Below are 16,208 nucleotides of genomic sequence, written 5' to 3'. Positions count from 1 at the left end.
ACTGCCCGTAAAAATCGCCTGGAGGATTTTTAGAAAGAACAAAGGCCCAGATCCCTAGATCCCATCCCAGCTGTGTAGAATCAGAAGCAACCAGAGGTGAATGAGTTGCCAACTTGTTCCAGGCGTGGGCATTTGTATTATGCAATTCAGCCTTAGTCCAGGCCCAGCTCTGTCCCATCCTTGTTGACTTGCTTTTGCTAAACTTATGTCATGTTGCATTATGTCCCCTTGTAAAACCACCTTCAGTTTCTGGGAAGAGGCTAATGACAACTGAGGGCTTAACCTACGTCTTTCGTACTTAATTTTTGTGACCTACGTTCTTGACAGAGTCACATGAGGGTTTTGGATTTTCTGACATTAGGTCCTAAAAAGTTTTACAACAGTATTTTGCAACAGAACATACAATTTTAAACCATTTTATATACATACACATACACACACACACACACACAATGTACATATATACATATCTGTACTTACATATGTAAATATATAAAAATTAGTTATTTAAAAAATTACACAGAGGCCAAAACATGCTAAAGAAGTTTATTTTTAAGAGTTTCTTTTATAATGGTTTTGGCCTAAAATTATATTGAAAATAGAGATTTTCTTAGTGGAAAAAAATCTAGATTTTTTAATAGACTGTATAATTTTTTACACACTGGTCAAGTATATTATTTTTATGAAATAGCATAATTTCCCACTACATCGGTATAAAAAAGAGCCACTGTCAATTAAAAGTAAAAAAAAAAAATCTACCTCAGCAAGAGGATTAAATCCTAGGCTAGAGTCATTTAACTTCCTACTTTACAAATACTAGGTAAAGGAATCTACCAAGTTGCAGAAGAACATAATCCCAAGCAGTAATCTCAAAAGTTGACTTTTCACTGCCCGTAAAAATCACCTGGAGGATTTTTAGAAAGAACAAAGGCCCAGATCCCTAGATCGCACCTCTACCCTGAAACGAGTGTCCAGAGGAATGTTAATTAATACTATGCTATCAAAGGTTAAATATTTACATCAGGCTAAAAACATTTTAAGCTCAGTACAGTGCTATAATTTCTCCTTTGAAGGAAAAAAGTAATAGATTGAATTTTCCTGCAGTGTTCTGAAAGGAAATAAGGTTGCTTTAAAAAAGATATTCATTGTATACTAGTGGTTTGCTTATTTTTTTCCTGAATTTTCAAGTTCCAACAGAGCATTATTCTGCAAAAGGTCCTTCGGTCCAAATTCAGTGTCTCTGTTTTGATCTCTTTGTAAAAGAACTCTCTGTTCATCCATTCTTTTTGCTTGAGACCGTAAAATAAGGCTAAAAAAGTCCTCATCTGGTACTGTTGGTCCCTTTGTGGCAGCAGGTGGTGGAGCACATCTTTGATCATCTAATCTGGATCCCTAAAAATTTACAAGAAAGAGATTAAAATACAAATACTGCAGGGAAGGAAAGCACCAAGGTATGTTATGTCTGTCATTCACAATAAGAAAATGTAGCTTTAAACATTTTCTGCCTCTTAGAAGTTTACTCAATCTTTAGACCTGAAACCTAGTAAGATCTTTTATTTGAAATGACTTATATAATCAGAGCATAACAAGTATTGTGTATAACAAATATGAAGCCATAGCTTCATGGCTTTGGTAAGATTAGTTAAGATGCAAGGTCACCTATGTCTAAGATTATAATCTTACTGTAATAGGCATCACTAAATACAACGTACCAAATCCTTAGGAATATCATGTGAGGTACAGAAACCCTACATCACTACCTTATAAATACTATCTTCGGCCAAGGGTCAGCAAACTATAACCCACTGCCCACTGTTTTTTTAAACAGTACTTTCGTTTCAATACCACGCTTGTTTGTTTATGAACTGTGTACGGCTGTTTGCCTGCTACAAGGGCAGAGCTGAGCAGTTGCAACAAAGGCCATAGGGCCCCAAAAAGCCTAAAATATTTTCTTTGGCCCTTTACAGAAAAAGTTTGCCTACCCTTGTCTTAGGCAATAAAATCTGTTAAGGAAATAAATAACCCAGAGTGAATTTTTCCTTCAAGTTCTGACTTACGATTCTTATTTTAGAAGTACGTTAGAAATGTTTTTGATCAAATGAAAGCACTTAAAAGTCTACAGGACAGTGTCTGGTATTGTAACTCAAGAATACAAGTAGGAATGTGATGGCTGACATCGGAGTGCCCCGTGTTGCTAGGCGCTGTGCACTAACACGCCTGAGCGTTTAACCCCACCGCCCAGTGAGGGTGCCGTGGCTGCCCGGATTCCTAGTCAGCGCCATCCCACCCTCCACACACACCTGGTTCACTCTTCATCATCTCTCCCGTCACGATTCGTGGTCATTTCACTTTCCTCTAAGTTTACCCAACACTCAGGCGCTTCAGTTCCTAGACCTCCCCTCCTCTGGTGTTTCATCCTTGCCCTCTGCCTTATCCAATAGCTCCCATGGTCAGAGGCCAGACACAGTCATTCTCAATAACTGCACCGTCTTTGAAATCATGATTTTAAAATATCTCATGTTGACCACGGACTCCTATTTTTCTAGATCAAGCTCCCCAGTACTACCCCCCAGTAAATCATTTTTTAAAAAACTGAGGTAAAATAAATATAAAATTTACCATTTTTTTTTTTTTTTTGCGGTATGCGGGCCTCTCACTGTTGTGGTCTCTCCTGTTGCGGAGCACAGGCTCTGGACGCACAGGCTCAGCGGCCATGGCTCACGGGCCCAGCCGCTCCGCGGCATGTGGGATCCTCCCGGACTGGGGCACGAACCCACGTCCCCTGCATCGGCAGGCGGACTCTCAACCACTGCGCCACCAGGGAAGCCCCAAAATTTACCATTTTAACCATTTTTAAGTGTACAGTTCAGGATCAGGTACATTCATATTGTTGTGCAATCATCACCACCATCCATCTCCAGAACTTTTTTCATCTTGCAAGACAAACTCTAAACCTATTAAACAACAACTCCCCATTCTCCCCTCTCTCCAGCCTCTGCAACCACCGTTCTACCTTGTCACTGTTAATTGGACCACTCTAACTAGCTCACATGAGTGGCATCAGAGTATTTGTCCTCTTGTGACTGCATGTTTCTCAGCATCCATGTTGCAGCATGTTTTTAAGGCTGGAAATATTCTACTGTGTATGTACACCACATTTTGTTTATGCATTCATCTGCTGATGGACACTTGGGTTGCTTCCACCTTTTTGGCTGTTGTGAATAATGCTGCTATGAATATGGGTGTACAAATATCTGTTCATGTCCCTGCTTTCAGTCATACCTAGAAGTGGGACTGTGTATGATAATTCTGTTTTTAACTTTTTGAGGAACTGCCGTACCGTTTTCCATAGCAGCTGCACCATTTTATATTCCCACCTGAAGTACACAAGGGTTCCAATTTCTCCATATCTACACCAGCATTTGCTATTTTCTGCATTTTTTGGCTTGTTTTGATAGCCATCTTAATGGGCGTGAGGTGGTATCTCACTGTGGGGTTTTTTTTTTTTTTTTTCGGTTGCACCAGGTCTTAGTTGTGGCATGTGAACTCTTAGTTGCGTCATGCATGGGGAATCTAGTTCCCTGACCAGGGATCGAACCGGGCCCCATGCATTGGGAGCATGGAGTCTTATACACTGTGACACCAGGGAAGTCCCTCATTGTGGTTTTGATCCTACATTTCTCTAATGATTTGTGACGTCAAGCATCATTTCCTATAATTACTGGCCATTTGTATATCTTCTTTGGAGAAATATCTGTTTGGGTTCTTTGCCCACTTTTGAATCAGGTTTTTTGTTGTTGAGCTTTTGGAGTTCTCTGTATTCTAGATTAATCTTTATGTTATATGATTTGCACATATTTTCTGTGGGTTGCCTTTTTGCTTTGTTGATGGTGTCCTTTGATCCATAAAAGTTTTAAGTTTTCATGAAGTCTTTTTTTTCTTTTGTTGCCTGTGCCTTTGGTGGTGTAACCCAGAAACCATAGCCAAATCCAAAGTCATGAAGCTTTCCCCTTAACGTTTTCTTCTAAGAGTTTTTTAGCGCTTATATTTAGGTCTTTGATCCACTTTGAGTTAATTTTTGTATATGGTATTAGGTAAAGGTCCAACTTAATTCTTTCGTATGTGGATATCCTGTTTTCCCAGCATCAACTGTTGATAAGACTTCCTTCCATACTGAATGGTCTTGTCACCCTTGTTGAAAACTGTTTGACAGTATATAAGAGTGTTTATTTCTGGGCTATTCAATTCCATTGGGTCTCATTATGCTGGTATCACACTGTTTTGATTACTGTAGCTTTGTGATAAATTCTGAAACCAGGAAGTGTGAGTCCTCCAACTTTGTTCTTCTTGTTCAAGATTGTTTTGGCTATTTGGGTTTCCTTGAGATTCCATATGAATTTTAGGATGGATTTTTAAATTTTTGTAAAAAAGCATCACTGAAATTTTTGATAGGGATTGCATTAAATATGTAGATCACACTCTGGGTGGTACTGACTTAAAAAAATTTTTTTTCACTTTATTAAGTAATTGTCAGACCAGTATACTGGTCTGACAATTCCGTCACACTACCCTACAAATGAGGAGCGATGGGATTATGTCAGGTGTCAAAACAGTGTTGACTTTTTAACAATCTTAAGTCTTCCAGTGGGAGAGACTTACGTCATATTTAATTTCTTTCAGAAATATTTTGTATTTTTCACTGTACAAGTCTTTCACCTTCTTGGTTAATTCCTAAGTATTTTATTCTCTTTGATGCTATTGTAAGTGGAATTGTTTTCTTAATTTCCTTTTTGGACTGTTCATTATTAGTGTATAGAAACGCAACTGATTTTGGATGTTGATCTTGTAACTTTCCTTCTTAGTTCTAATAGTTTTTTGGTGAAATCTTTAGGATTTTCTACATATAAGACTCTGTCATCTCCAAACAGATCATTTTACTTCTTTTCCAATTTGGCTGCCTTCTGTTTCTTTTCCTTGCCTAACTGGCTAGAACTTCCAGTACTATGTTGAATATAAGTGGCAAAGTGGGCATCCATGTCTTGTTCCCGATCTTAAAAGCTTTCAGTCTTTTACCACTGAGTATGATGATAGCTGTGTGTGGGGTTCATAAATGATTTTTATTATGTCATTGTAGTTTCCTACTATTCTTAGTTTTTTTTTATCATGAAGATGTGTTGAATTTTGTCAAGTGACTTTTCTGCATCAACTGAGATGACTGTGTTTTTTTCCTTCATTCTATTAATGTGGTATATTACATTGATTGATTTCCATATGTTGAACCATCTTTGCATTCCAGGAATAAATCCCATCAGGTTATGGCATATAATCCTTTTAATATGCCACTGGCTTCTGGTTGCTAGTATTTTGTTGCTAATTTTTGCATCTGTATTCAAAAAGGATATTGGTCTGTAGTTTTCTTATAAAGTCTTAACTGGCTTTGGTATCAGGGCAATATTTGCCTCATAGAATGACTTAGGAATGGTAAATGTTCCCTTTTTTACAATTTTTGGAATTGGTGTTCTTTAAATATTTGGTAGAATTCACCCATGAAGCCATCAAGTCCAGGGCTTTTCTTTTGTCAGGAGGTTTTTAATTACTAATACGATCTCCTTATGAATTATGGATCTATTTTCTATTTCTTCATGGTTCAGTCTTGGTTTTGTGTTTCTAGTTATTTGCCCATTTCATCTAGATTATCCAGCTTGTTGGCATACAGTCATTCATAGCATTCTCCTATAATTCTTTTTATTTCTGTAGAATCAGTAGTAATGTCCCTGCTTCATTTCTAATTTTAGTAATTTGAACCTTCTCTTTTTCTTAATATAGCTAAAAGTTTGTCAATTTTGTTAATCTTTTCGAAGAACCAACTTTTGATTTTGTTGATTTTTCTCTATTTTTTCATGTTCTCTCTGCCTCTGCTCTAATCTTTATTATTCCTTCCTTCTGCTAGTTTTAAGTTTAGTTTATTGTTCTTTTTCTAGTTCCTTAAGTTGTAAAGTTAGGCTGTTGATCTGAGATCTTTTTTTTTTTTTTTTTTTGCCATACATGGGCCTCTCACTGTTGTGGCCTCTCCCACTGCGGAGCACAGGCTCTGGACGCGCAGGCTCAACGGCTGTGGCTCACGGGCCCAGCCGCTCCACAGCATGTGGGATCTTCCTGGACCGGGGCACAAACCCGTGTCCCCTGCATCGGCAGGTGGACTCTCGACCACTGCGCCACCAGGGAAGCCCGATCTTTCTTTTTTAATGTAAGCATTTACAGCTATAAATTTTCCTGAGCACCGCCTTCACTGCATCCCATAAGTTTTGGTAAATTGTGTTTTCATTTTCATTAGTCTCTAGGTTTTTTGTGTTTTTTTTAAATATTTATTTAGGCTGCACTGTGTCTTAGTTGCGGCACACAGGATCTTCCTTGTGGCACGTAGGATCTTTAGTTGTATCATGTGGACACTTGGTTGTGTGCTGGTGGGCTCTTAGTTGTGGCATGTGGACTTCTTAGTTGCATCACGTGGACACTTAGTTGTGGCACGTGGGCTTCTTTAGTTGTGGCATGCATGGGGGGATCTAGTTCCCTAATCAGAGATCAAACCCAGGCCCCCTGCATTGGGAGTGTGGAGTTTTACCCACTGGATCACTAGGGAAGTCCCTAGGTATTTTCTAATTTCCCTTTTAATTTCGTCTTTGACCCACTGGTTTAACTTCTACAAATTTGTGAATTTTGCAATTTTTCCTTTTGTTGCTTCTAACTTCATCCTATTTTGGTTGGAGAAGATACTTTGTATAGTATCTTAAGATAATCTGTTGAGACTTAATTTGTGGCGTAACATATGGTCTGTCCTGGAGAGTGTCCCATATACATGTAAGAATGTGTATTCTGTTCTGTTGTGTATTATTCTAATCTGTTAGATGTAGTTGGTTTATCGTGTTGTTGTCCTCTGTTTTTTCTTATCTTCTGCTTGGTTGTCCTACCCAGTAATGAGAGTGGGGATTGAGGTCTTTAACTATTATTGTAAAAACTCCATTTCTCCCTTCAGTTCTGTCGATTTTTGCTTTATAGATGTTGATGGTGTGTTATTAGGTAAGTAACTTCAGCATTTCTTGAATCCACTGAGACCACTGCCACTTTTCACTTTCACACCTTTCCTTACGTCCCTTCTTAGACACAGTCCAGGTTCCAAAATCTGTTACTAAAAGCACTTCCTGACATTGCTCTCCCTCTCTATCCTATTCTCCTGGCAATACAAAGCTTGATTAAATCTATCTCTCTGCCTCCTTAAGCAGCTGGTTATGACTGGAGAAGATATACAACTACACTGACCAGCCTTAGTTCCATGACTGTGAACCTCGGCACAGCTCAGCAACCCTGTTTTCCCTGGTCAGCATGCTTTTAGTTTCTCCAAGTCAACTATACTCCACTTCCTTTTGTTTTCATAATTACCATGCTCCAACCTCAGTCTCTGCTAAATGGCTCTATTTTTCATTCATTCATTCATTCAGTTTATTCTTTTGGCTGCATCAGGTCTTAGTTGCAGCACGCAGGATCTTTTGTTGCAGTGTGCAGGCTTCTCTCTAGTTGCGGCAGCACGTGGGTGCTGTAGTTGCACATGGGCTCTCTAGTTCTGGCATGTGGGCTTAGTTGCCCCTTGGCACGTGGGGTCTTTGTTCCCCAACCAGGGATCGAACCTGCATCCCCTGCATTGGAAGGCAGATTCTTAACCACTGGACCACCAAGCAAGTCCCTCTATTTTTTTTTTTTTTTAATTAAGTATAGTTAATTTACAATGTTGTGTTAGTTTGTGGTGTACAGCAGAGTGATTCAGTTATACATATTTTCTTTTTCATATTTTTTTCCATTATGGTTTATTACAATATATTGAATACAGTTCACTGTGCTATACAGTAGAACCTTGTTGGTTATCTATTTTATATATAGTAGTGTGTATATGTTAATTCCAAATTCCTAATTTATCCCTCCCCCTGTCCCCTTCCCCCCTCCTTGGTAACCATAAGTTTGTTCTCTATGTCTGTGAGTCTGTTTCTGTTTCATAGATAAGTTCATTTGTATCACGTTTTAGATTCCACATATAAGTGATATCATATGGTATTTGTCTTTCTCTGACTTACTTCACTTAGTATGATAATCTCTAGGTCCATCCATGTTGCTTCAAATGGCATTATTTCATTCTTTTTTATGGCTGAGTAGGTATTCCATTGTATTTATGTACCACATCTTCTTTATCCATTCATCTGTCAATGGACATTTAGGTTGTTTCCATGTCTTGGCTGTTGTAAATGGTGCTGCTATGAACGTAGGGGTGCATGTATCTTTTCAAATAAGAGTTTTCTCCAGATATACGCCCAGGAGTGGAATTGCAGGATAATAGGGTAACTCTATTTTTAGATTTTTTGTTTGTTTTAATTGAAGTATAATTGGTTTACAGTGTTGTGCCTCTTTGCCCATTTTTGAATTGGATTGTCTTTTTTTTTGGCTGTGCCAGGTCTTCGTTGCTGCATCGGGCTTTCTCTAGTTGTGGCAAGCGGGGGCTAACTCTTCGTTGTGGTATGTGGGCTTCTCATTGTGGTGGCTTCTCTTGTTGAGGACCATGGGTTCTAGGTGCACAGGCTTCAGTAGTTGCAGCACGCAGGCTCTAGTAGCTGTGCTACTAGTTGCAGCACGTGGGCTTCAGTAGCTTTGGCGCGTGGGCTCAGTAGTTGTGGCTCATGGGCTCTAGAGCACAGGCTTGGTAGTTGTGGCACACGGGCTTAGTTGCTGTGCGGCATGTGGGGTCTTCCCGGACCAGGGATCGAACCCGTGTCCCCTGCATTGACAGGCAGATTCTTAACGACTGTGCCACCAGGGAAGTCCAATTTTTAGTTTTTTAAGGAACCTCCATACTGTTCTCCATAGTGGCTTTACCAATTTACATTCCTACCAACAGCATAGGAGGGTTCCCTTTTCTCCACACCCTCTCTAGTTATTATTTGTAGACTCTTTCTTTGATGATGGGATTCTGACCTGTGTGAGGCAATACCTCACTGTAGCTTTGATTTGCATTTCTCTAATAATTAGCCATGTTGAGTATCTTTTCTTGTGCCTCTTGGCCTCTGTATGTCTTCTTTGGAGAAATGTCTGTTTAGGTCTTCTGCCTTAAATAGCTCTACTTCTTATTTTGCTAAGAAAATAAAAGCAACCAGAGATAATTCCTACTTGCTTCTACCTCCAAGTCTGTACACATATACTGTTTTCCTTCTCACCTATGCAAAAACTGTTCTTTATCCATACGCTTCTGCATCACTGGTTCCCCTCTCTACGTGATCATTCCATCAGCAGACATGCTGTATATTAACTCTCAAAATAAGGAAAAACCCACCTATATCCTATAACCCCCTCCAACTTATGATGCATTTCTTTGCCTTCCTTTTTTTCTGTGTACTATCTCCCCTTTTACATTTCCCATTTTCTCAACCCACTCAGTCCTTTGCCCCCTCATGCCACTAAAACAGTATCTTTACAATTATAAGTGTTGCCATATCTAGTAGGCTCAGCCATCATCTTACTTAGCTTCTTAGCAGCATCTGACACAGATGAACATTCCTTAAACACTTTCTTCACTTGGCTTCTACCACACTCTCCAAGTTTTCTTCCAAATCTCTGGCTGATTTCCTGCTTCAGTGGTTCATCTTCCTTTATCCAATTAGTGGTTTTCCAGTGCCCAGGGCTTAGTCTTCCTATTTCCTTATCTATTCTTTATGTAATCTCTTTCCCAGGGCTTTAATACCAGCTATATGCTGATGACTCCTAGAGTTACTTCTCTCTGGGGCTCCAGGTTTTTATTTTAATAGTGCCTATTCCACTTGAATGTCTAATTAGGTTTCCCACATTTACATATCTAAAGTAAAACTCTTGCTTTTCTCCCCATACCTGTCTCTCCTCTGGTCTTCTCCATTTCAGTAAATGGTACCATCCGTTTACTCAGTTATTCAAGCCAAGAAGGTAGGAATCATCCTTGATTCTCTTTCTCATACCCTCCATCCAGTTTATTAACAGGTCTTGCCAACCAACCATAATTTCAAGTTATATCCCTATTCTGACCACTTATCATCACTGCTCCCACTATGCTAGTCCAAGTCACCAATATTTTTTGCCTTATTACCACATTAGTTTCCTAGCTGGTTTTCCTACTAACAAACACCCTTTGCCACTACATTCTTTCAGTGATGGTCAGGATGATCTCCTAGAACCATCCAATGTCTTCCTATCACATCTGGAACACAAGACCTCATCATGGCCTACAAGAGCCTATATGATCTAGGCACTGATCGCTTCTCCATCCTCATCCTGTAGCACTTTCCTCTACCCTTTACTCACTCTACACCAGTCACACTACACTGGCCACCTTGCCATTCCTTGAACCTGCTAAGCTTCTATATCCAAGAGGGGACTTGCTGTCTCTGCATGGAACGCTCTTCCGGTAAATATGCACATGGCTGACTGCTTTACCTCATTCAGGTCTGTGTTCAAGTGTCAACCCAGAAAGGTCTTGCCTAACCACCACGTCTAAAACAGACACTCCATCAACCACCACCACCACCACCCCTGGTTACCCATTACCTCTTTATCTTGCTTTAATTGTCTTTATAGCAAGTATCAGTACCTGACATATACTACCTATCTATGTATCTGTACACACACACTCTTACTCAATGTCTCTCCCGCTAAAATGTAGGATCCTTTAAAAAGTATCCCCAATATCTAGAATAGTGCCCAGAACATAAAAGGTGTTCAGTAATATTTTGATTGAATGAATGAGAGATCATCATTTCATCTTTTTATGAATGAGAAAACTGAGACATAGAACACAGAACTAGGGTTAGGCACAGGAAATGTCTCTTTTTAGTGAAAATAAGCATTATTTTTCTCATGGTCCTGTCCAAGCCATTTGAGATATTTCTTAACCACTTTGGTTAATAATTATTAAAACAGCTAAAATATGAAAGCTATCTCAATATATACATTTCTCCCAAATGGTAAACTGTCTAGAAAGGGCCCCAGCTAGACTCTCTCCATATTAATCACTGGGTTGCTCCTGATGCTATTCCGAAAATTCAGAAGAGGGGCTCTTCCTGTAGTCTCTACTACAGCTCAGAGGGAGTCATTGGCAACATCCCACCTCACCAGCCAAAAGGAACACAAAATATGAAGCGATCATAAGGGAGAAACAGTGTCTGATGGACCCCTGAATAATCAACTTATTGCCTTTCTAAGACAAAATGAGCTTTTCCCAATTTAGAATCATAATACTGCCAAAGCTCTCAACAACATCTGAGCTATATATACGGAATGACAAAAATGTGCAGACATACTTGACATTTTACAAGGATGTCAAAGAAGTCTTCATCAGCCTCTTTGTTGTCATTAGTCATCAGGTGGCCAAGTACTGACTGACTGTTGTTTTGTGTCAGACGAAGGCCAGGCAAATTACTGAAACTGGCTCTCTGATCATCCAAACGGCGGCTCTGTGAGCTGGCAAGAAGGTCTAAAAACTCATCTGTGTTGGGGGACACCATGGAAACAGATGGTGCTATGAAAAAAAATCAAAAAATAATAAAGTTATTTAAGCATATTTATTATATACATAAAATTTCTTTCTGCCTTATTCACTCCCAACACCCTTTCTGCCCTCCTGCTTTAGCTCCGTCACTGAGAGTCACTGATAGGCTGGGGCCAGACTAGATGGGTGGGGAGGGAAGAATGAATCCCAGAGTACTTCAGATGGTCCGCTTGGAGGTAATTCGGACTTGACTATATTTCCCTTTATCTAATGTCACCCAATATGTAACTTTATAAGATATGGGGCTAGATTTCAGAAGGTAACTAAATTGTTTTTCTCACATACTTTCTCAGACCAGGATGAATGGACAGTATTTTTATCCCATGCCCTGGATAGGACATTCAGCTAACTAAACTTCGAGTTAAGTGCTGCTGGCAAGTCTTGGTCTATGGGGGAGGAAGTCTTTTGGTAACTGAAATAGAAAATTTTAAGTAACCTATTTTAGATCTTTCGAAGGCTCAGGCAAGCCTTAGCTTCTGCTATAGCCATAGGTTCCTCTTCAGTCTGTCCTGGCTTTTCTTTTTTAATCCACATATGAAGTATCTGCATTTTACATGTAATTATAAGGTATGTATAACTATAATTTTTTCCTCATTTTTTTTAAAGTTAGATTTTTTCCCCCACCCCCTAGGAAACTTGGGAGGCAGTATGATATAGTTAGTAGAAAGTGCACTGGACCAGAAATACAGATAAACTTAGGGGAAACTGTACAAATACCAGCGTTTCAGATGTACCTTGATTCAGGCTCCTTTACTGTACCTCCTAAATTCTCAGAAATAAATCACAAGAATATCAAATTGCAGGAGAAGCACAGATAACTTACTTTGTAGCATCATTCTGGGGGGAGTGGCAGAAGCTGCTGTTGAAGCTGATCCGGAGTTCTGTTCTTTTAAGCAGCACCTCTGATCATCCATCCGATTGCTCTGAAATCGGCTCAGCAGGTCAAAGAACCCTTCATCTCCAATAGTATCTGCACTGATTTTCTAAAATATTGAGAGGAAGTCTAAATATTTCAGCATTATCCTTAGATCATCAATGAAACAATAGCATATATACCTCAAATGCAAATGGTAAACAATGAAGATTAAAAATAAAAAATTGACATTTTCTTTATACAAGATGCCAACCACTTGGTAATAAAAAGTTATTTCAATCCAACTAACAAAAAGCATTTCTAGTTATTTTTTAATCCTTGTATTCCTAAAGCTAAATAAATGTACCTCAGACTTAGGGGAACTGCTACAGATACTGAATAAATTATGCAAATATCAGTGATACAGGCATGTACCCCAGGTTCAAAGTTCAGTTCTAAGATTCTACAACAGAATTTAAGTAAACTAGTCTTTCTAAGAACTGATTAAAGTAAGAAAGCATGTATATTTTCCTGGCATAGTGATTTTTAAGGTCTTTTATTGTATTTAAAGATTTGAAGATCCTGAAGAAATATAAACTTCAAATAAATGAATATTTGAGACAGAGGGGTACCAGTTATACTTTATTTGGAAAGCTTCAAAACTAAAATAACTAATGTTTAATAAAAGTAATTATTTTAGTTTTCATAATGATAGTATTATAATAGAAGTACATATATACAAACTGTTATGAGCCTTGGGAGAAGGGTGTAACTAATTCTTAAGTGAAACAGCAGAAACTTACGTGATATTTGAGTGGGTTCCTGGAGAGTGAATAAGCATTTGCAGGGTAGAGATGTTTCACACAGATTAATGCGCAATTCCAAAGCTTTGTAGTGTTTAGGGGATAATGAACTGAAGGGTATGCAGGGGTGGTGAAAAGGGGAGGGGAAGAAGAGACCAACACAAGGACCTCTGTATGACTAACAAGTTAAAGACATCCTATGTGACATAAGAGAAGCACTGGTAATAGCCAGTTTTAAGCGGTTTTGTACAGAAACAGAACTGGCCCTTCCAATTGATTACAAGGGTTAATAATGGAAGGAAAGGGGTCAGTTCAGGTGCCTATTCCAGAAATCTGGGTAAGAGATAAAGCAGTACATTAAGAACTAACACATAGTAACAGAGATTTTTTTTAAAGATGGGGGGACGGTGGTCAGGGCAGATCTGAGTGATATAGGGATTAACTGGATGTGGTCAATGAAGGAGAGGGAGTCTAGAATGACACCGGCGTTCCTAGCTTGGGTGACAGTGTAGTATACATGGTATCCCTTTAATTGAAGTAAGGAAAACAGGAGGGCTTGAGACAGCACAATTTTTAACACGTCAAGCTTGAGGTTTGGGAATAAGTATGTACATAAGCTATAGTCAACTGTCTTAATCACTAACAAAAAGACTTTTCCCTAGGGGCAAAAAGCCTCTAATTAAAAATTCTGAATATCAAAAGACAGGCTCCAAAAATACAGACATTTTTGGTTGGGCTAAGTGGGCTTAGTTAAGACCTCAAACCTTGAACAAAGATATGCCTTCCAGATCTACAAAATTATTCTTGGACCATTTTTATATACCCCATAATATTTTTAATAATATAATAATAATTATAATAATTTCCTTTTGTTAATCATACATGTGTAAGGAACATGTAAAAAACTGATAAAAACCAAGGCAAAGGACACTACAAGGGTGCAGATACAAAAAAAAAAATGCTGACAACAGGACCAATAGAAATTTCTGTTAAAAAATAAAAGGCTAACAATTTTTTCAAAGGTTCTCAACTGCTTGAAAAATGGACTTGATAATTTGAAGTATCTTCTTTGTAATTTATTTTGATCTTTTTATCAGACTGTAGGGTAGATAGAGATACCCGATACTTACCAGTAAACCCATGGTATTTTTCAACTTCTAAATATTTTTTTATGTTTAATAATCTGATTTCTATGCTCACTTTTAAACAAAATCGTTTTTAACTGTATAATTTTAACAATAGAAATAAATAGAAATTGATGCATGCAGACACTCTTCATTTTAAATTAGTATTTAAAACTCCTTGAACATCTGAATTTCATTTGTTCTGACTTCTAGACTGAGTGGAGGACATTTTCACTGGGAGATGCTCTGGTGAAATGAAGGTAGTATTTTTGCAAACAACAGTGACTTAAAACACAAAGAAATAATTACTGCCCAAAGTAGTGGAGCAACTTATCTATGAATGGAGTAATTATAGTTTCTAGCTTTGAAGAACACAGAAAAGATAGGAAAATACAGAAGACTTCTTTGAATAACAAAGATATTTTATACTGAATATCTAAAAATATATTACAAAAATCCAGTATGAATATAAAAAACTCAAAAACTTATTTTAAACATACCCTTTGAGAATTTGAAATTCGGTGATCGATGGAATTACTGGCATCTTGGAGAACTTTAGTGGAGGAATTACTTTTGTATTTTTTCCCCTTCAATCTGTTGACAAAGAGGAGCTTTGCAGAAGGTTTGGCAATAAGAGGTTTTTGTTTAGCAAGAATTTCACTGTTCCAGTTTTGAACCTACACAATTATAAATGGAAAGCACGACATGAAAAAAAATCACCAAAGCTATATATAATCTGCCATTTAGTAATTGGGGGTGGGAAGGGGGGTGAGTGGCTTAGATCTCTTAATAAATTCCTTTTTGCCAGTATATCTCACTGTTTTCTTTTTTAATTAATTATCTTTGGCTGCATTGGGTCTTCGTTGCTATGTGCGGGTCTAGTTGTGGTGAGCAGGGGCTATTCTTCGTTTTGGTGCGTGGGCTTCTCATTGCGGTAGCTTCTCTTGTTGTGAAGCATGGGCCCTAGGTACATGCTTCAGTAGTTGTGGCATGCGGGCTCAGCAGTTGTGGCTCATGGGCTCTAGAGCGCAGGCTCAGTAGTTGTGGCACACGGGCTTAGTTGCTCTGTAGCATGTGGGATCTTCCCAGACCAGGGCTCAAACCCATGTCCCCTGCACTGGCAGGCAGATTCTTAACCACTGCGCCACCAGGGAAGTCCCTAACTCACTGTTTTCAACAGCTTGTACCGAATGTGTGTTATGGATTTCTCATTATCAAAATATTAAAATGGAGGTTTTTAAAAACCTAAGAAAACAAAGTTTGCGAAAAGTCCATAAAAATAAAATTTAAATGGTCAGAGAAGAAGCCAAAGTTTTATTCTTGGTATGAGTTACTTAGAAATCTGCTACAACTGGAAATTTTGGATGTATGTAGAATTTATAACCCTAAAAAATAACATCTAAAACTTACACAGCAGTAGTAATCTTTTGTTGATAAAACTGTACTGAACTCTTTGACTTTATTATGACTTCCAAACAGGAAGTTAGGGACTTCCCTGTTGGTCCAGTGGTTAAGAATCCATCTTCCAATGCAGGGGATGTGGGTTTGATCCCTGGTCAGGGAGCTAAGATCCCACATGCCGCAGGGCAACTAAACCTGCACGCTGCAACTACTGAGCACACAGGCCACAACTAGAGAGCCCACGTGCCATAACGAGGAGCCCATATGCCTCAACTAAGACCCAAGGCAGCCAAAACTAAAACAAATAAATATTTATTATGAGGTAAAAAAAAAAATCACGAAGAACTAATTCCACTTAAACATATTTTAAATTAGACATAAAGCTTTATCATCATTAGGCTCTTGGAAAATTACAG

At 38.5% G+C, this 16,208-nt stretch overlaps 1 protein-coding gene across 2 annotated transcripts in view; it reads right to left on the bottom strand.

Moving 5' to 3' along the window:
• Nucleotides 1–793: 793 nt before the first annotated feature.
• The window catches only part of GPSM2 (G protein signaling modulator 2), a 67,052-nt gene continuing 51,637 nt past the window's right edge, over nt 794–16,208 (bottom strand). For both annotated transcript variants that reach the window (XM_060026502.1, XM_060026511.1), the window contains exons 12-15: nt 14,892–15,068; nt 12,435–12,594; nt 11,364–11,581; nt 794–1,392 (exon numbers count right to left, since the gene is read on the bottom strand). In XM_060026502.1, the coding sequence (XP_059882485.1) occupies nt 1,165–1,392; nt 11,364–11,581; nt 12,435–12,594; nt 14,892–15,068 (783 nt within the window). In that variant the 3' untranslated portion in view covers nt 794–1,164. The remainder of the gene's footprint in view (nt 1,393–11,363; nt 11,582–12,434; nt 12,595–14,891; nt 15,069–16,208) is intronic.

Source organism: Delphinus delphis, chromosome 1 (assembly GCF_949987515.2).
Source record: "Delphinus delphis chromosome 1, mDelDel1.2, whole genome shotgun sequence".
NCBI lineage: Eukaryota > Metazoa > Chordata > Mammalia > Artiodactyla > Delphinidae > Delphinus > Delphinus delphis.
Note: the sequence above shows the minus strand (reverse complement) of the source record. Positions and strands in the feature narration are given on the sequence as shown.